A 22,002-nucleotide genomic window follows, 5' to 3' on the forward strand; every position below is an offset into this window, starting at 1 on the left:
CAAAATAATATGGAAAAAAAAGACAACACAATTGGCAAACAACTTGAAAAGGCAAGTCACAGAAGAGGATCTTCTGCAAATGGCTACTTACAATATGAAGGTGTTCAACCTATTTATTCATCAGAAAAACACAACTTAAAACCAAAGGGAGATGCCACTATGTATACACTAGGATAACTTTTAAATTAAATGTACAATTCAAAAGATTAATATTAAAGTGTTGGTGATACTGCTCTCATACATCGTAAGTGGAACTACAAACTGCTAAGGAAAACTATTTTGCGGTATCTACGAAAACTAAACATATGCTTAAGCTATGGCCCAGCAATTGCATTCCTGGGAAGAAACCAAGATAACTGAATGTATATATCAACAAAAAGATTTGTTCAAGAACATTTATAACAGAATTATTCTTATTTTTTCAACTAAAAATTATAATTTTATTATTACTAAAATATAATAATAGTTTTTTTATTTAAAATACACTGTTTATGTATACATTTCTATGAATCCTAACTCACATAACAGTTACCACAATCTGGAATTTAAAAGTTCCATCACCCCAAAAAACTCTCCTTTACTATCCTTCTGTAGTCACCCTTTCCTTCTCTACTAACTCTTAGAACCCACTAATGTGTTCCCCATCACTACAGTTTTGTCTTTTTGAGACTATCATATAAATAAAATCATCCAGATGTCACTTAAGACTGGCTTATTTGACTCAGCATTATGACTCTGAGAGTGATCCAAGTTGCTGTATGTATTGCTAGTTCATTATTTTACCTGAGTTATAACACATTCTATAAATATACCACATATTGTTTATGCATGTACCTGCTGAAGAACATTTCGGCTGCCTTCAGTTTTGAGCAATGATAAACAGAGATACTATAAACATTATCCATTGTGTGAACCTGAGTTTTCATTTCTCTAGGGTAAGTATCTAGGAGTGGGATTTCTGCGTAATGATGAGGCCTCTAACTTGATAAGAAACTGCCACAAACTGTTTTTCTGGAGGAGCTGCACTCTCCCCGTTCACCAACAATGTATGAGAAGTTCCAGTTGCTCCACATCCTTGGCAAGGTTTGATATTGTCAGTAATTTTTATTTTAGTTATTGTAACAGGCATATATACAGTCGCTTTCATTTTTATCTTTCTAATGGCTAAATAAGTTAAATATGTGTTTTTATGTCACCTGTATATATCTTCTGTAGTGATGTTCAGTCTTTTAACCATTTCATAATTTGGTTATTTTCATATTGTTACATTTTAAAAGCTTTTTATATACTCCAGATATAAGTCCTTTATCAAATTTTTTTTCAGTCTATACCAGCTTTATACGCAATAACTAAAAACTTAAAAAAAAAAAAAAAAACTCAAATGTGGGCCAGGCGCCGGTGGCTCATGCCTATAATCCCAGCACTTTGGGAGGACGAGGCGAGTGGATCACTTGAGGTCAGGAGTTTAAGAGCAGCCTGGCCAATATAGTGAAACCCTGTCTCTACTAAAAATACAAAAAAAAAAAAAAACTGCTGGCACACACCTGTAATCCCAGCTACTCAGGAGCCTGAGGCACAAAAATCGCTTGAACCTGGGAGGCAGAGGCTGCACTGAGTCAAGATTGCACCACTGCACTCCAGCCTGGGAGACAGAGTGAGACTCTGTCTTACAAAAATTGTTTAAATAAAAAAAAAAGTGAAACCCACTTGTCAGCCAGGCATGGTGACTCACGCCTAAAATCCCAGCATTCTGGAAGTCCAAGGCAGAATTGTTTGAAGCCTGGGGTTTGAGACCAGCCTGGGCATCAAAGTGAGACCCCATCTCTACGAAAAATAAAAAAATAGCTAGGTGTGGTGGTGTGCTCCTGTAGTTGTAGCTACTTGGAAGGTTGAGTTGGGAGGATCACTAGAGCCCAGGAGGTGGTCAAGGCTGCAGTGAGCTATGATTGCACCACTGCACTCCATCCTGGGCAATAGAGTGAAATCATGTCTCCAAAAAAAAAATGGGTTTTTTTTTGTTTTTTGTTTTTGAGATGGAGTCTCGCTCTGTCGCCAGGCTGGAGAATAGAGTGAGATTATGTCTCTAAAAAACAATGTTTTTTGGTTTTGTTTTTTGTTTTTGAGATGGAGTCTCACTCTGTCGCCAGGCTGGAGTGCAGTGGCCCAATCTTGGCTCATTACAACCTCTGCCTCCCAGGTTCAAGCGATTCTCCCGCCTCAGCCTCCCAAGTAGCTGGGATTACAGGCGCGTGCCACCACGCCCAGCTAATTTTTGTATATTTAGTAGAGACTGGGTTTCACCATGCTGGCCAGGATGGTCTTGATCTCTTGATCTTGTGATCCACCTGCCTCGGTTTCCCAAAGTGCTGGGATTACAGGTGTGCACCACCGCGCCCGGCCAAAAACAATGTTTTTAGTATTAAAAAAACCTAAATGTCCACCAACAGAAAATAAATGATGAAATAAATTGTGGTATACTGATATAATAGAAGGACACACAGTAATTAAAAAGAACAAATTACTGATACAAAAACATGAATGAATCTCTCTGTCTGACATTACAATTAATACAGAAGCCATACCCTTTAAGGTGAAATACACCATTCTAAATGTAAATATAAATAATACTTCCTCAACATAAGTTTCTTCTTGTACTATTTCAATAAATCTCAGATTTGTTTTTATTCTTTCTCTTCCATGCCACCAATACCACCACTTTTCTTCTTAATTTTACTGTTAGATATGTTGTTTTTGGAAGAAGTATACAGGGAACAGTAGTAAAGGGAAAGTGCTTTAGGATTCAATACATTCTTTTGAACAGTAACATTTAGAGACTCTGTACTCCATAAAGTGGTATCACTGCACATTTTAAAGAGCATCTTGTATCCAGAACAGATAAGGAATTCATGTGACGTAAGAAAAGGTGTCACTGTGAGAATTATTATTTTGTTTTTATTTCTTAAGAGACAGAATCTCACTCTTGTTTCCCAAGCTAGAGTGTGACAGCATGATCATAGCTCACTGTAACCTCAAACTCCTGGGCTCAAGAAATCCACCTGCCTCAACCAGGTGCCATAGCTCACGCCTGTAATCCCAGCATTTTGGGAGGCCAAGGCGGGTGGATCACCTAAGGTCAGGAGTTTAAAGCCAGCCCGACCAACATGGTGAAACCCCATTTCTACCAAAAATTACAAAATTAGCCTGCCGTGGTGGTGCATCCCTGTAATCCCAGCTACTCAGGAGGCTGAGGCAGCAGAATTGCTTGAACCCAGGAGGCAGAGTTTGCTGTGAGCCAATATCGCACCATTGCACTCTAGCTGGGGCAACAAGAGCAAAAACTCCATCTCAAAAAAAAAAAGAAAAACAGAAATCCTCCTGCCTCAGCCTCCTCAGTGTCTAGGATTATAGGCATGCACTATCACCTGTGGTTTTTTTTTTTTTTTCCCCTAGAAACAGGGTCTTACTATGTTGCCAGGCTGGTCAGGTCAATCTCAAACTCTTGGCTTCAAGTGATCTTCCCACCTCAGCCTCCCAAAAGAATTTTTTTTATTATTATTATTTTTTTTTTTTTGAGATGGAGTTTCACTCTTATTGCCCAGGCTGGAGTGCAATGGCACAATCTTGGCTCACCACAACCTCCGCCTCCCAGGTTCAAGTGATTCTCCTACCTCAGCCTCCTGAGTAGCTGAGATTACAGGCATGCGCCACCATGCATGGCTAATTTGTATTTTTAGCAGAAACAGTGTTTCTCCATGTTGGTCAGGCTGGTCTTGAACTCTCGACTTCAGGTGATTCGTCTGGCTCAGCCTCCCAAAGTGCTGAGATTACAGGCATGAGCCACTGTGCCCAGCCTACCCAAGAGAATTTTTTAAGTTAAACTTTTTAATTTGGAGTAATTGTAGATTCACATGCAGATGAGTAAGAAATGATACAGAGATTTCATGAACCCTTCACCCAGTGCCCCCCAATGGGGAAATCTTGTGCCATATAGAAAAATATCACAACAAAGAAATTGACATTGCCGGGCGTGGTGGCTCACGCCTGTAATCCCAGCACTTTAGGAGGCCGAGGCGGGCGGATCACGAGGTCAGGAGATCGAGACCATCCTGGCTAACAAGATGAAACCCCGTCTCTACTAAAAATACAAAAATTAGCCAGGCATGGTGGTGCGCACCTGTAGGCCCAGCTACTCGGAGGCTGAGGCAGGAGAATGGCGTGAACCCGGGAGGCAGAGCTTGCAATGAGCCAAGATCGCGCCACTGCACTCCAGCCTGGGCGACAAAGCGAGACTCCGTCTCCAAAAAAAAAAAAAAAGAAATTGACATTGACACAGTTCACAACTTCATTCAGACTTCATCAGTTTTACATGCATTCTGTGTATGTGTAGATTAATATATTTACCACTAGAGTTGAGATACAAGAGTTCTTTCATAAGGTATTCCTTGTGCTACCCTTTTATAGGTACACCCACCTTCTCCCTCCACCCACCCCAATCTCTATCCCTAGCAACCATTAATTTATCAGTCTCAATAATTTTGTCGTTTCAAGAATGTTACAGAAATGGAACCATACAGAGTGTAACCCAGATTGGCTTTACTAACTCAGCATAATTATCTTGAGATTTATCAAAGCTGTTGCATGTATCAACAGTTCACTTTTTACTGCTGAATAGAATTTCATACATAGAATTTTGGGAGGAAAATACTAAGCTGAAAAAATTCTTACCAGTCCCTAAATTCTTACCTGTCATTCCTTAGGAACGTGAAACATGAATAAAAGCATTAGAATGATAAAATAACAACAACAAAAAAAACCCAGAGTTTTGTATTTTTTTCTTTTTCTTTTCCCCCCCTTTTCTTTTTCTAAAGACAGGGTTTTCCTGTGTCACCAGGCTGGAGTGCAGTGGCACAATTAAAACTCATTGCAACCCCAAACTTCTGAGCTCAAGTGATCTTCCTGCCCCAGCCTCCCGAGTAGCTAGGACGACAGGTGCACAGCACCATACTCAGCTAATCTTTTTACTTTTTGTACAGACAGGGTCTCATTATGTTCCCCAGGCTGGTCTCAAATTCCTGGCCATTTTCCCATCTCGTTCTCTCAAAGTGCTAGTATTACAGGTATAAGCCACCACACGCAGTCACAATTTTGATGTTCTACCTCACTCTTCTTATTCCGACAAGATATATCCCATATACATATTATTTTTCTTTTTTTCCTTTTTTTTTTTTTTTTGAGACTGAGTCTTGCTCTGTCACTCAGGCTAGAGTGCAGTGACACAACCGCAGCTCACTGCATCCTCCGCCTCCTGGGTTCAAGCGATTCTCCTGCCTCAGCCTCCCGAGTAGCTGGGATTACAGGCACCCGCCACCAAGCCCAGCTAATTTTTGTATTCTTAGTAGAGATGGGGTTTCACCATGTTGGCCAAGCTGGTCTCAAACTCCTGACCTCAGGCGATCCGCCCACCTCGGCCTCCCAAAATGCTGGGATTACAGACGTGAGCCACCATGCCTGGCCCCATATGTATATTATTTAAGGAACATAGCTCTTCAGCCTTCCAGAAGACCTATATTTTCCACATGATTTTCAATTTACAAAGGGGCTACTGAAATTTTAGCAATTATCCACTGAATATTTGAACCAATACTAAAATGACAGTTTACTACTCAGCTTGATTAATGACAAAATTAAAAAGCTGAATGACATTCATATGATATCCATAAGTGATTAAAAGAGAAAGAAATTGAAAGTGATCAACCTGGCAGTCTCTATCTGCATATAACCTGACACCTGCTTTTAGTATAAAGTTTAAAAAAGAAAATCATAAAGATTTCCCTTTTTACTGTTTTTGTTTTTGAGACAGAGTCTCACTCTGTCACCCAGGCTGGAGTGCAGTGTTGCAATCATGGCTCACTGCAGCCTCGACCTCCCAGGCGCAAGCAATCCTCCCGCCTTAGACTCCAAAGTAACCAGGACTACAGGTGCTCACTACCATGCCCAGCTGATTTTTGTATTTTTGGTAGAGACGGGGTTTGCCATGTTGCCCAGACTGGTCGAACTCCTGTGCTCAATGAGCAATCTGCCTGCCTGGGTCTCCCAAAGTGCTAGGATCACAGGCATAAGCCACTGTGCCTGGGCCATCATAAACATTTCTAGATCCAAGCTATAAGTACTACAAAATTATATATATATATAAATTCCTTTTCACTCCTTAAACATGTACAGGAAATTTACTTTGATTTTAGAAGAAACTATTATTCAACAGATTTATATAAAGACTCATATGGCTCTGGAAGCCTAAACTGCAACTAAAAAAAAAAGAAAAAAAAAAAAACTTCAGATATATAATTTAAGATAAATATACAAAAGTCTTCAAAGAATTTTAAAGAGAAAATCATTGCAATTATCTTCTAAAATAAGACAAAAGACTGGTTAACAAAAAATTCACAAGCCTAATAACTTACCAAATTTCAGTTCAATACGATAAAACCACTGCTAAATTAATAAGCTGTGTTCATAAAGAAAAAAGCCAATTCATTGTCCTACAGAAATTCTATTGTATTGGAATCATCAGAACTTTACCCATGTAAAACTAAATGCCTGACTTCGGTATCCTGGGCACAGTCAATGTAGAGAGCAGATGAAAAACCTAATTGTTCCATTCTTGGATTGGTAAATACAAATTCTGATCTATAGTGATCACTAAAAGATTTTAGTATTAAACAAAAACTATTTAAGAGGTAATTTTTGAAGCTGCCTCTTTCAGGTCACTATGACATCTGAGCAGCTCAGCTTGTCTTCTAACCATATAGCAAAACACATCTGAAAGGTTTGGCCTGATGACTATCCTCAGCCCAGAAAACTAAACAACCTTAAGGAAATGAAGGAGGAGCAACAGTCATACATTTTGAAGGCCAGTATCTTAATAATGACATATGACTCACATCTCTATATTGAAATTCAGAAAACTGATATTAAGCAAGAAAAAAGCTGGAAGTTACATATTTATTTACTAAGAATATTTAGCTTCTTCTAAAGGGAAATTGTAAAGCATCACATACAACGTATACTTTGTGATAATGATGAGCATAGCCTAACTTAACCAATGATAAATTACCAATTCAAATAAATGTCTTTAATGAAAAGGCCTGGAAACAGAATATTCTACAAATTGACTTAACTAGAAAACTAAAATAAATTTATTCTAAATGGTTTCTATTTAAAATTTTTAATTAACAAAAACAAATACTGTTAGGAGATACAAGTTTCCTGACTACATCATAAGTACAGATAATAATCCACCTCAAAATTGCAAAGGGATTAGATTTTAAATGTTCTCATCACAAAAAAAAATGATAAACGTAAGAGGTAATCCATGTTAATTGGCTTGATTTAGCCATTCCACATCAAATTGTACACCATAAATACACACAATTTTTGTCAATGTTTAAAAACACGCACTTTTTTTTATATATATGTATACACACATACACATATATAATGTTTTTATTGTTCTAAAAGCACACACTTATATACTTTATTTTAAACACTGCACATGGTGGCTCACACTTGTAATCCCAGCACCTTGGAAGGACAAGGCAGGAGGATCACTTGAAAACAAGAGTTCAAGATCAACCTGGGCAACAAAGCAAGACTTTGTCTCTACAAAAAAAATACAAAAATTAGCCAGGTGTGGTGGTACGTGCCTGTAGTCCTAGCTATTCAGGAGGCTGAGGCAGGAGAACCACTTGACCCCAGGAGGTTAAGGCTATAGTGAGCCATGATCAAGCCACTGCTCTCCAGCCTGGGTGACAGAGCAAGACCCTGTCTCAAAAATAATAATAATAATAATAATAATAATAATGATAATTTTAAAGTAAATTCTTGCAAGAGACCAAGAACCCAAATTTTCTACATTAAAAATTTGTTTCAGGCTGGGAGTGATGGCTCACATCTGTAATTCCAGCACTTTTGGAGGCTGAGGTAGGAGGACTGCTTGCAGCCAGCAGTTCAAAACCAGCTTGGGCAACAAACAGAGTGAGACCACATCTCTAGAAAAAAATTTTTTTAATTACCAAGCACAGCCAGGCATGGTGGCTTACTCCTGTAATCCCAGCACTTTGGGAAGCCAAGGCAGGTGGCTCACGAGGTCAGGAGTTCAAGACCAGCCTGGCCAACATGGTGAAACCCAGTCTCTACTAAAGATACAAAAATTACTTGGGCATGGTGGTGCATGCCTATAATCACAGCTACTCCAGAGGCTGAAGTAGGAGAGTTGCTTGAACCAGAACCAGGAAGCAGAGGTTGCAGTGAGCCAAAATTGCACCACTGCACTCCAGCCTGGGCTACAGCGCGAGACTCTGTCGCAAAAAAATTAATTAATTAATTAATTAAAAAATAATAAAAATTACTAAGCACTGTGGTACACACCTGTAGTCCTAGCTACTGGGGCGGCTGTGGCAGGTGGATTGCTTAAGCCCAGGAGTTTGAGGTTACCATGAGCTATGATCACACTACTGCACTGCAGCTTAGGCAACAGAATGAGACCCTGCCTCTTTAAATAAATAAACATAGATAAATTTTTTTTCAATGATCTAAAATATCAAGCCCTTGAAAATGTTTTTTCTATTGTTTCCAGTACATACACCTTACTATATGAAAGAATGTAGGGTGCAGAATCCATCTAAAATCTTTCAGGAAACACCATTCCAAATGAGTCAGGAGTACATTCATTCAGGCTATGATACACACACACACACACACACCTTTTTTTTTTTTTTTTGAGACATGGTCTCGTTCTGTCACCCAGGCTGGTGGCATGATCTCAGCTCACTACAGCATCCACCTCTCAAGCTCAGGCGATCCTCCCACCTCAGCCTCCCAGGTAGCTGGGTCCACAGGTGTAAGCCACCACACCCAGCTAATTTTTGTGTTTTTTTGTAGAGACAGGGTTTCGCCATTTTGCCCAGGCTGGTCTGGAACTCCTGAGCTCAAGCAATCTGACTGGCTCAGCCTCCCAAGGTGCATGGATTACAAGTGTGAGCCACCATGCCCAGCCTATGATATATATATTAAATACAACTAGGATGTTTATTAAATGATGTTTACTAGTCCTTATTTCCACTGCTAAAAATGTTACATCCTAACCTAATGTTAATAAATACTTAGAGCATAAAGACCAAGCAAATAACTGAAGAAAAAGTATAGAACTACATATAACATAATATTTTCCAAATGTATCTTATGCTTTATTACACAAACACACATAAACGTTCTGTTTTACACTTTAACATGCCATATCTAGCAACATATCTCACATACAGAAAAGAATCATTAGTACCCATTTGACAGGAATCTTTAGTTTTCACTTTTTCAGGGTTTAAGGAACAACAGCATCTTAACACCTAGAAATGCCACAAAGTGACCTACCATGAGGCAAATATCACCAGCCTACTTAAAAAACCAACTATTGATATAATAATTAACTTCTGATATACTCAATAACAAGTAACAATGTTTTTCAAAATATATTAGTATTTATTGAAACAACAAAATGTTACCTAATTCTGACTTAGCTTTCCCATAGAGAGAAGACTGCACTTAGAAATTTTTTTGTCTGCTTACAAAAACTTACCTGTATAAACCAGTTTAGCCATTTTTCCAGTAAGATTTCAAAGTAATATTCCTTTCCTTTTTCCTGTAGCCCAGAAACAGCTAAGTGATTAAGAGTCATTTTAGACTTCCTGTAGCTTCCATGTAACTTTTTAGCACCGCCAATATACTAGTACCTGTACTTACTCCTGGCTTTCCTGGTATGGGAGGCGAAGATGGGTCTAGTAGGGCCCAGATCTTTCTACCCCAGAAATTCACTTTAGGTGTAAATTTCTAATTTCTTCTTAAAAATAAATAATTACTAAATACATTATCTACTCCCAAGTACCCTAGCTACTTAAAATTTAGGTAGAAGCAAATATTTAATTGAATTTTTAAAAAGAGGTAAGTAAAAAGAAAATACAATTTAGGTTGGGCTGAGTGGCTCATGCCTGTAATCCCAGCACTTTGGGAGACCATGGCCGGAGGAATGCTTGAGCCCAGGCATTTGAGACCAACCTGAGCAACATAGCGAGACCCTGTCTCTAATAAAATAAAATTTTTTAAAACAATACAGTTTAAGGCCGGGTGCAGTGGCTCACGTCTGTAATCCCAGCACTTTGGGAGGCCAAGGCAGGTGGATCATGAGGTCCAGAGTTCAAAACCAGCCTGGCCAAGATGCTGAAACTCTGTCTCTACTGAAAAAATAAATAACTAAAAAATACAAGAATTTCATTCCTGGGGTGGGTGTGGTGGCTCACACCTGTAATCCTAACACTCCAGGAGGCCGAGGCAGGTGGATCACCTGAGGTCAGGAGTTCAAGACCAGCCTGGTTCATATGGTAAAACCCTGTCTCTACTAAAAATACAAAAATTAGCCAGACATGGTGATGCACACCTGTAATCCCAGCTACTTGGGAGGCTGAGGCAGGAGAATCGCTTGAACCCAGGAGGTGGAGGATGCAGTGAGCTGAGATCTTGCCACTGCATTCCAGCCTAAGCAACAGAGCCAGACTGTCTCAAAAAAAAAAAAAAAAATTCATTCTTGGCGGGGTGTGGTGGCTCAAGCCTATAATCCCAGCACTTTGGGAGGCCAAGGTGGGGAGATCACTTGAGGCCAGGAGTTCAAGATCACCCAGGCCAACATGGCAAAACCCTGTCTCTACCAAAACTACAAAAATTAGTCTGGCATGGTGGCCACGCCTGTAATCTCACCTATTGGGGAAGTTGAGGCATGAGAATTACTTGAAGCCAGGAGGCAGAGGATGCAGTGAGCTGAGACTGCACCACTGCACTTCAGCCTAGGCAACAGTGAGACTCTGGCCAAAAAAGAAAACAAAAAAATACAAAAATTAGCTGGGTGCACACCTGTAGTCTCAGCTACTCAGAAGGCTGAGGAAAGAGAATTGCTTGAGCCTGGGAGGCGAAGGTTACAGTTAGCTAAGATTGCGCCATTGTACTTCCAGCCTGGGCAACAGAGCAAGATTCTGTCCACCCAGCACCCCCTCAAAGAAAGAAAAAAAAAAATTCTTATTAACTTAGGTGCAATTTTCTAGCAACCAAAGACATTTTTCTCTTAAAGACTTTTATTAGTAGATATACAAAGCAGTGTGGTGTACTAGTAGTTAGAAGTCTCGACTTAGAACTAGATTTATACCATGAACTAAACATACGATCTGAGTTACTTAACCTCTCTGTACATTAATTTCATCATCTGTAAAATGAAGTGCCCACTTCACAGAGCTGTTTTGAGGATTAAATAGACAAAATACTTACCGATGATAGGCTTCTCGACGATACTTTTTCAGGGCATGCTTATCCATGTTAGCAGGCATATCTGCTGCATTCTGCAATCGATCACTCCAAGAGGTTGACATTTTATTTTAACTGTATTTTGTATTCTAGAAAAGAAAATCATTAATTTAGTAACTTAATATTGGCATTTGTATACTGACATCTGATTTTTTTAAAAATCAGAAAAACTCCAGCTTGCAAACTGCCTAATATAATTACCTATTAAAACACACTGAATACAGTAAATATGCTGAAAATTATACTGATACTTCTCAACAATCTAAAGTTGGAAAAATAATTTCATATGGTAATTTCAATCCAGAAAGATAATTTATACTTCCAAATAATTAAGCATGGCTGCCAGTAATTACTAACTCTAATCCTAGAATCTAGAAAAGGCACTAAAACCACAGCACAGTACAGTTTGTGAAGATATATAATTTTAAGTTGATGTATGTTTTTAAAATATATGTAGTAGGCAAATTTTAAATTCTGATCAACAGATTCTGATGTGGAGTAGAACAGTAGCAGGCACAGCAAGCGGGTTGGAGTGGCGGTACAGCTTGTTTCCCCATCCCTGTGAGACGCCAGCCCCATCCGTCTGCCTGCCCAGCCAATCCCACTGTACTACCCCAAGGTGTGAGCCTGGGTTGGATACTGGCTACCCCCCAGCAGACCCCCACCATCACGGGCAGCCAGAGCTCCAAGGCTCCTCGGAAGATGTGACCACCAGGGTTGCAGCAGGCGCTTCCCCCGCAAAGGCCAACAGACAAGACAATGGCTACATGAAAAGCAATGAAGACTTATCTCCCAAGGGTGAAGGAGTGTTGCCCTCTGTGAACAGAACACATGAGACAGCCGGGGCCATTGGCGACGACATTGAGCCAGCATCCCCTATCCAGGGTGCTGAGGCCAAGGGGGAAGTTTCCCCTAGTAAGTTCTCTCTTAAGAAATCTTTCAAATTCAGCAGACTGCTCTTCCACAAAAATTGGAAGGAGGACGGGGGCGGTTCTTCTGCCTCTCAGCCAGAGGAAATGCAGGAGCAAGGTGCCTGCGGCAACAAGAGCACTGCCTAGTAAGGGAAGGCTGTTGCTACCCCTGAGAGCCAGGAGCCCCAAGCCAAGGGGGCAGAGGGTAATGCTGCCTCAGAAGAAGGCCCAGGCTACAGAGACATCCACTCCGTTGGGGCAGAGAGTGGCCCTATACCAGGTAGTGCTGAGTAGAATGAGTAGCTAGGTAGGGGCAGGTGGGTGATCTCTAAGCTGCAAAAACTGTGCTGTCCTTGTGAGGTCATTGCCTGGACCTGGTGCCCTGACTGCCTTCCTGTGCCCAGGAAGGAAGGGGTTATTGCCTCCTGCCAGCCACATTCCCCTTCCCCCTCTCACTCCCGTGGATTCTCCCATCAGCCATCTGGTTTTCCTCTTAAGGTCAGTTGAAGATGGGCCCTGATAGCTTCCCAAGTTAGGTCAGTGATGTAAAATGGAGTTAGGTCAGTGATGTAAAATGCTCCTGGCCCTGGCCCTACCTCCTTCCCTGTCCCCACCTCTGCAGAAGACAATTGTTGGTTTTCTTCCTCGATTATTTTCCAAGTAGGTTTTGTTTACCCTACTTCCCAAATCCTGAGCCAGAAGTGTGGTGCTTATACTCCCAAACATTGCATGCCCAGCCTCCTGCCATTGCGTTTTAGTAGTCTCTTGTGCTGTGTCTGGTGGCACTTGGGCTGAAAAGGACACTGCCCCATCTAGGTTTTTGGTTTGTTTTTGAAACAGGGTCGCAGTGGTGTGATCTCTGCTCACTGCATCCCAGGCTCAAGCCATCTTCCCACCTCAGCTTCCCTAGTAGCTGGGATCACAGGCAGAGATGGGGAAAAGGAGGGGGGGTCTCTACAAAAGATGTTGCCCAGGCCGGTCTCGAACTCCTGGGTTCAAGCAATCTGCTCACCTCAACCTCCCAAAGTGCTGTGATTACAGGCCTGAGAGCCACTCCCCAGCCTCCATCTAGGTTTTCATAAATGTCTTACTCACGTGGAAATCTCCAGCTTGTACATCAAATGTATCTCTCTTTTTGACTTGGTAAGAAAGTATTAGGCTTTGGAGTTGGGGGTAGGTCTGTAATGTGAAACAATTTGCCTTTTCTTCTCCCGTTGTTATAAATAACTTATAATGCCAAACCTCAGATTTTTACTTTTTTTTTTTTTTCTAAGCTGCTAAAACCATTCTCTTCCACCTGGTTTTACTGTAACATTTGGAAAAGGAAAAAATGTCACCCCTTTAAAAGATAAATATATTTTGATAACATACTAAGTTCAGTCAATGGTGGCACAAATACAAGCAATAAATATTTGATTTCTATTTATTGCATGCTTTTACATTTTTCTGTAATAAATTATTTTCAGCTGGCAATAAAGACAATTGTTGGTTTTCTTCCTCGATTATTTTCCAAGTAGGTTTTGTTTACCCTACTTTTGCTCATCAGCAAAAAGAAGGAATAAACTACAACATTTCATCTAACCAGGATAAACATCTAAAATGAGGTGTGCAGCTTAAGTGTCTTTAACTACTTTAACACCAGGCTATTCTTAGGTTTCACTTCTGTTTTTGAAGTTTTCATCAGTTAAGTAGTTTCAAATAAGGATGAAAAATATCCTCTTAGAGTTAAGAAGTCTATTAACATTTTATAAAAATAGCATTATTTGTGAAAACATCTGGAGCCTAAGATATAGTTCCCATCTTGAAAATGCTAACATCATTTATGACATGAAGTCAATATATACCTCCCTTCCTCTCTCCCTTCTTCTGAGACAGGGTCTCACTGTTGCCCAGGCTGGAGTGCAGTGACATGATCATAGCTCACTGTAACCCTGAACTCCTGGGCTCAAGTGATCCTTCCACCTCAGACTCCAGAACAGCTAGAACTACAAGTACTTACCACAACACCCAGCTAATGTTTTTTTTCAATTTGTGTACAGACAGGGTCTCATTATGTTGTCCAGGGTAAGTCTTTTTAATATAAATCACCCCTGTGGCTTTTAAAAAAATAATTTATTCAGGGGAAATTCACATAAAATTGACCACTTTAAAGTGAACAAGGTGGTGGCATTTAGTGCAACCACCAACTCCTTTTAGTGTCAAAATACTTCCATGACTCTAAAGTAAAACCCCTTATCCATTACGCACTTTCTCCTCACTATGCCCTCCACCTAGCCCCTGACAACAACCAATCTAGACTCTGTCTCCGGATTTAACTATTCTGGATATTTCATATAAATGGAATCATACAACATGTGACCTTTTGTGTTTGCCTTCTTTCAGTTAGCATAATATTTTCAAAGCTCATCCATGTAGTATCACATATCACATTTCATTCCTTCTAATGACTGAATAATCCATTGTGCAGGAACAACTGGCTCTCCTTTTGTGGAAAAATGAACTTAATCCACACCTCTCAACACACACAAAATTTAAGATGGATCATAGACCTAAATGTAAAATCTAAAATTATAAAACTTGTACACAGACCAGGCACAGTGGTTCATGCCTATAAGCCCATCACTTTGGGAGGCCAAAGTGGGCGGATCACTTGAGCTCAAGAATTTGGAGTCTGGGCAACAGGGCGAAAACCCATCTCTACAAAAAATACAAAAATTAGTTGGGCATGGTGGTCCGTACCTGAGTCCCAGCTACTTGGGAGGCTGAGGCAAGAGTATCACTTTAGCCCAGCAGAGGTTGCAGTGAGGCGGAGGTTGAGGCAGAGCTTACAGTGAGCCGATTATGCCACTGCACTCCAGCCTCAGTGACAGAGGAAGACCTGTCTCAAAAAAAAAAAAAAGCCAGGCACAGTGGCTCATGCCAATAATCCCAGGACTTTGGGAGGCCGAGGTGGGCAGATCACGAGGTCAAGAGATCAAGACCATCTTGGCCATCATGGTGAAACCCCGTCTCCACTAAAAACACAAAAATTAGCTGGGTGTGGCAGCACGCACCCATAATCCCAGCTACTCGGAAGGCTGAGGCAAGAGAATCACTTGAACCCAAGAGATAGAGGTTGCAGTGAGCTGAGATCGTGCCACTGCACTTCAGCCTGGGGGACAGAGCAAGACTCTGTCTCAAAAAAAAAAAAAAAGATAAATAAGGCAAGAAAATAAAGAATGACAATGGTCATACTCTCAGAGGCATCTGAACCAGGGCAACTATCTTGAGTAGGGGCTGGGTAAAATGAAGCTGAGACCTAATGGGCTACATTCCCAGATGATTAAGCATTCTAAGTCACAAGATGAGACAGGAGGTCAGCACAAGATACAGATCATAAAGACCTTGCCGATAAAATATCTTAGAATAAAGAAGCCAGCCAAAACCAACCAAAAGCAAGATGGCAATGAGAGTGACCTCTGCTGTCCTCACTACTACACTCCCACCAGCACCACGACAGTTTACAAAGGCCATGGTTACGTCAGGAAGTTACCCTACATGTTCTAAAAAGGGGAGGCATGAATAATCCACCCTGGTTTAGTATATAATCAAGAAATAAGCATAAAAATGGACAAGCAGCGACGGGCGCAGTGGCTCACACCTGTAATCCCAGCACTTTGGGAGGCCAAAGCGGGTGATCGCCTGAGGTCAGGAGTTCGAGACCAGTCTGACCAACATGGTGAAATCCCGTCTCTACTAAATACAAAAAATTAGCTGGACACGATGGCACACACCTGTAATCCCAGCTACTTGGGTGGCTAAGGCAGGAGAATCGCTTTAAACCAGGAGGTGGAGGTTGCAATGAGCCGAGATCACGCCACTACACTGCAGCCTGGGCAACGAGAGCAAGACTGTCTCAAAAAAAAAAAAAAAAAAAAAAAAAAAGGACAAGCAGCAGCCCTTGGGGTTGCTCTGCCTACAGAGTGGTCATTCTTTTATTCCTCTACATTATCTTTTTTCTTTTTTGAGATGGAGTCTCACTCTGTAGGCCAGGCTGGAGTGCAGTGACACGATCTTGGCTCACTGCAACCTCCGCCTCCCAGTTTCAAGTGATTCTCCTGCCTCAGCCTTCTGAGTAGCTGGGATTACAGGCATGCGCCACCTTGCCCAGCTAATTTTTGTATTTTTAGTAGAGACGGGGTTTCACCACGTTGGTCAGGCTGGTGTCGAACTCCTGACCTAATGATCTGCCCTTAGCCTCCCAAAGTGCTGGGATTACAGGTGTGAGCCACCGTGCTCAGCCTTCTCTACTTCCTTAATAAACTTGCTTTCACTTTACGGACTCGCCCTAAATTCTTCATTACATCAGATCCAAGAACCCTCTCTTGGGGTCTGGATCAGGACCCCTTTCCTGTAACAATACTGTAGGTAGGAAAACCATGGAAGGCCTCTTTGAGGAGATAATATTTGTTCAGAGACCTGCATAAAGTAAGGGAGTGATATACAAAATAAAGCAAGTTGTACGTACAACAACTGCACATACACAAACAACAACTGCACCCAAGTAGCTGGGATTACAGGTGCATGCCACCACGCCCGGCTAATTTTTTGTATTTAGTAACACAGTGGTTTGCACCTATACCCTCAGCTACTTAGGAAGCTGAGGCAGGAGGATCGCTTGAGCCCAGGAGTTCGACGTTGCAGCGAGCTACAATCATACCACTGCACTTCAGCCTGGGTGACAGTGAGACCCAATTTCTAAACAAAAAAAATAAAACAAACAATAAACCAACCTACCACAGGGTTGGCATATATACATCATATTAATCTGTTCTGCATATTATGGTTTATGTGCATACGCAAAAGATTCAGAATATTTTATTCTCTTAGGAGGTTAAAATATTGTCTCTGCAACCTTGTTTGTATACTTAATTTGTTCTAAGTCCCTCTTCATGGCTAAGAGAGAACTTAAAAAACTAAAACAAAATTGCATTTATATACTATGTTTCCATTAGATGTTTTCTCTCTCTCTCCTATTGGGAGGAAAAAGACAAGCTATGGTTTGGGACAAAATATTTGCAAACACACATCTGACAAAAGAACTTGTATCCAGAATGTATGAAGGGCTCTCAAAATGCAATAATAAGATAAATAATCCAATTAAAATACAGGCAAAAGATATGCACACACATTTCATCAAAGAATATATATAAATGGCAAATAGGCACATGAAGTGATGTTTAACATCATTTGTCACTAGGGAGATACAAATTAAAAACACAGTAAGATACCAAAATATGCCTATTTGAATATTTAAAATTAAAAGGACAGACAACATCAAATGTTGTTGAGAATGTAGAGCAACTTGAATTCTACTACACTGCTGGAAGGAAAATAAAAATGGCACAAGCACTCTGGAAAAGTTTGTCATTTCTTTAAAACTTAAACATATACCTATCATATGTCCTAGCCTTTTTAATTGTAAGTAACTGTCCAAGAGAAATTAAAGCATATATCCATATAAAGACTTGAACACAGGCTTGGGCACAGTGGCTCATGCCTGTAATCCCAATACTTTGAAAGGCCAAGATGGGCGGATTGCTTGAACCCAGGAGTTCAAGAGCAGCCTGGGCAACATGGCAAAATGCAGTCTTCACAAAAATTGAAAAATTAGCTGGGCATGGTGGCACATGCTTATGGTCCCAGATACTTGGGAGGATCACACGAGCCCAAGAGGTTGAGGCTACAGTGAGCCAAGATCGTCTCGTGCCACTGCACTCCAACCTGGGCGACAGAGATCCTATCTCAAAACAAAAATTTTTTTAAAAACTTATACACAAATGTTCACAGCAGCTTTGTGATGGCCAGAAACTACAAACAACCCAAACGTTATCAACAAGTGAAAGGATAAAAATACTTATGGTACATCTGTACAATGTAATACTACTACACAATACAAAGGAATGAAATATTTACATGCAAAACATGAAAAAAATTCATAATAATTACACTGAGTGAAAGACAAAGAGTACATAGTGTATGATTCCATATATATAAAATCCTAGAAAATGCACACTAATCTGACAGAACACAGATCAGTGGTCCCTGGGGTAGGGAGGTCAAGTAGGGAGAGGAGGAAGTATTACAAAGGAGCCCAGGAAAACTTTTGGGGAGAAGTGGTGATACGTTCAATATCTTCATTATGGTGATGGTTTCATGGGTACATATATATATGTCAAAACTTATTATATACTCTATGTGCAACTTATTTTTTTTTTTTTTTTTGAGACGGAGTCTCGCTCTGTCGCCCAGGCTGGAGTGCAGTGGCCGGATCTCAGCTCACTGCAAGCTCCGCCTCCCGGGTTTACGCCATTCTCCTGCCTCAGCCTCCCGAGTAGCTGGGATTACAGGCGCCCGCCACCTCGCCCGGCTAGTTTTTTGTATTTTTTAGTAGAGACGGGGTTTCACCGTGTTAGCCAGGATGGTCTCGATCTCCTGACCTCGTGATCCGCCCATCTCGGCCTCCCAAAGTGCTGGGATTACAGGCTTGAGCCACCGCGCCCGGCCTGTGCAACTTATTATATACCAGTTATGCCACAATAAGACTGTTTTTCAGCCAGTGGCAGTGGCTCACACTTGTAATCCCAGAACTCTGGGAGACCGAGGCGAGTGGATCACCTGATGTCAGGAGATCACATCACTGTACTCCAGCCTGGACAGCAGAGCGAGACTCTGTCTCGAAAAGAAAACAATTTTTTTCACAGGCAAAACATGCACAGTCCCCTTCACCACTACCATCACCCTCCCCCAAAGAAAGGAAAACAGCTGCTCCAACAGCTTTAGGCAACTGCTGAAAACAGGAAGCAAAGAGCAACTGAAACTGTAGGGTAAGCCTGGTTAGCAATGTGCACTGAATATTCTTTCCCTCAAAATGGTATGCCAATAAAATGTTGATAGCCACATGTAGTAAGACCACTATCTTTAAACTACAATGAAAGGAAATTTTGTCCCTCCCATAATTACCCTCTCATTACTTAACATAATGTTAAGAAAAGTTCAAGAATTATGATGTAGTACAGTAACATTCTTCATGCCATGCCCAAATTGATAAAAGTATATAAATAGCAGTCAAGGCCGGGCGTGGTGGCTCAAGTCGGAAATCCTAGCACTTTGGGAGGCCAAGGTGGGTGGATCATTTGAGGTCAGGAGTTCGAGACAAGCCTGGCCAACATGATGAAACTCTGACTCTGATAAAAATGGAAAAAAATTAGCCGGGCATGGTGGCGTATCTCTGTAGTACCAGCTACTTGGGAGGCTGAGGCAGGAGAATTGCTTGAACCCGGGAGGCGGAGGTTGCAGTGAGCTGAGATTGTGCCACTGCACTCCAGCCTGGGCAACAGAGCAAGACTCCATCTCAAAAAAAAAAAAAAAAAAAAGCAATCAGCACTTCTTTTCATGACAATTCTGCATTAAGACAAAATGCCATGCTGCTAGAGTTATACATTGGCAAACACTCTTTAAAAAGTCATTTTACATGGCCGGGCACAGTGGCTCAAGCCTGTAATCCCAGCACTTTGGGAGGCCGAGACAGGAGGATCACGAGGTCAGGAGATCAAGGCCATCCTGGCTAACACGGTGAAACCCTGTCTCTACTAAAAAATACAAAAAACTAGCTGGGCGAGGAGGCGGGCGCCTGTAGTCCCAGCTACCCGAGAGGCTAAGGCAGGAGAATGGTGTAAACCCGGGAGGCGGAGCTTGCAGTGAGCTGAGATCCAGCCACTGCATTGAGCCTGGGCTGACAGAGTGAGACTCCGTCTCAAAAAAAAAAAAAAAAAAAAAAAAGGTCATTATTTTACACGTCTAGTTCAAGTTAGGTGAGTAATTCATTTGGAATAAAGTAAGAAACACTTTAACAATATGTAGAGCAGGTCTATCAGGCGAAGTGTTTAACACATGGCAGTTTGAATCAAATACTCATTTTTCAATGGAAAAAGTATGTCAACGTAGATAATAGGGTAATAACAGCAGTATGAATAATCACTAGTTCCTACTTCACTGAAATTTTAATTTTGTATTTAAAATGCAAAACTTGGGTGGTTCACACCTGTAATCCCAGCACTTTGGGAGGCCGAGGCAGGTGGATCTCCTGAGGTCAGGAGTTCGAGACCAGCTGGCCAACAAGATGAAATCCTATCTCTACTAAAAATACAAAAATTAGCCAAACATGCTGGCAGGCACTCTTAATCCCAGCAACTTGGGAGGTTGAGGCAAGAGAATCACTTGAACCTGGGAGGTAGAGCTTGCAGTGAGCCAAGATCACGCCACTGTACTCTAGCCTGGGTGACAGAGCAAAACTCCATCTCAAAAAAAAAAAAAAAAATACAAAACTTGTCATTTGTAAGTTTTATAATCAACTCATTCACTCTCATTCTAAGAACACTGCCCTAAAACTTAAATGGAAAGGATAATTTTAAATAATTTCTTCAAATTTTCTCACCAGCCTGAAACTTATTTTGGTCTCTAAATACAACAACTTTCATTGCATATTACTTACATTAAAGTAGTTTCTGGACAAAGAAAAGTTAAAGCTATATCCTCCACTTGTATGCCTCATATTGTACTAAACAGCCACATTTTATTCAGTCTTTGATAACCCCAATCCTTGGCAGATGAGTGAGTAAAATCAATAAACTATAGTAGTTAGCCACTTGGTTTTATTGTTATATTGTGATTAAGGGTCCTCTCTGTAACACAGCCACAAACCAACTTACTGACAAATACATCCCCTTAAAAACACGGAAAGTCAGATGCAAGTTTACTTTATCTACCAGTACTGCTGAAAAACTAAATCCTCATATTTGTAGTTAAGAGTGTCACCTATAACTCAAAGAACAGCACTGTGAAATAAGCTATAGCTTTTTAAAGTATTTTGTAAACTTTAATCCTTATCATCACAAAACACATGAAAGGAGACACATATATGTATATATACACACACATATATAAAATATTTTAAGTGGGGGTGGGAGGTGGGTGAGGGATGAGAAATTACCTAATGAGTACAATGTACACTACTCAGGTGATGGTTACACTAAAAAGCCATACCACCGCTAAGCTATATATCCAAAACTGTACTCCCTAAATCTATAAAAATTACAATATAAAATAGTTTAAGATGAAAAAATGCCTATTTTTCCAGAAGACTCCTTAAAACTGTTGCATTTAAATTATGTTAAATGTTTCACTACCTCTCATCATCTTTTGAACAGTTCATGATAAGTTTTTTTTGTTTGTTTTTTTTTTAAGTTTCTTTGAGACAGGAGTTTCACTCTTGTTGCCCAGGTGGAGTGGAATGATGCAATCTTGGCTCACTGCAACCTCCGCCTCCCGGATGCAAGCGATTCTCCTGCCTCAGCCTCTCAAGTCGCTGGGATTACAGGCATGCACCACCACGCCCGGCTAATTTTGTATTTTTAGGACAGATGGGATTTCACCGTGTTGGTCAGGCTGGTCTCGAACTCCTGACCTCAAATGATCCACCTGCCTCCCAAAGTGCTGGAATTACAGGCATGAGTCACTGAGCCCAGCCTATAAACAAGTGTTTCTGTTTGCTTTTCATTTCATTATTTTCATTCAGAGTTCTTTATGTCATTTGTCCCAAATTGCACTACACATTCCTGTCAAAGGCCAACACTCATAGTTCACACACCAA

The 22,002-nt window shown here is 40.8% G+C and overlaps 1 protein-coding gene and 1 pseudogene across 5 annotated transcripts in view; one reads left to right on the top strand and one right to left on the bottom strand.

The window, feature by feature from the left end:
* NT5C2 (5'-nucleotidase, cytosolic II) overlaps nt 1-22,002 on the bottom strand; it is a 193,749-nt gene that overhangs the window by 74,542 nt on the left and 97,205 nt on the right. For all 5 annotated transcript variants that reach the window (XM_038009509.2, XM_038009508.2, XM_007964002.3 and 2 more), the window contains one exon: nt 11,365-11,489. In XM_038009509.2, the coding sequence (XP_037865437.1) occupies nt 11,365-11,465 (101 nt within the window). In that variant the 5' untranslated portion in view covers nt 11,466-11,489. Of the gene's footprint in view, nt 1-11,364; nt 11,490-22,002 lie in introns of those variants that run through there.
* LOC103216813 (MARCKS-related protein pseudogene) lies at nt 11,914-13,142 on the top strand (annotated as a pseudogene).

This window comes from Chlorocebus sabaeus, chromosome 9 (genome assembly GCF_047675955.1).
Source record: "Chlorocebus sabaeus isolate Y175 chromosome 9, mChlSab1.0.hap1, whole genome shotgun sequence".
Taxonomy (NCBI): Eukaryota; Metazoa; Chordata; class Mammalia; order Primates; family Cercopithecidae; genus Chlorocebus; species Chlorocebus sabaeus.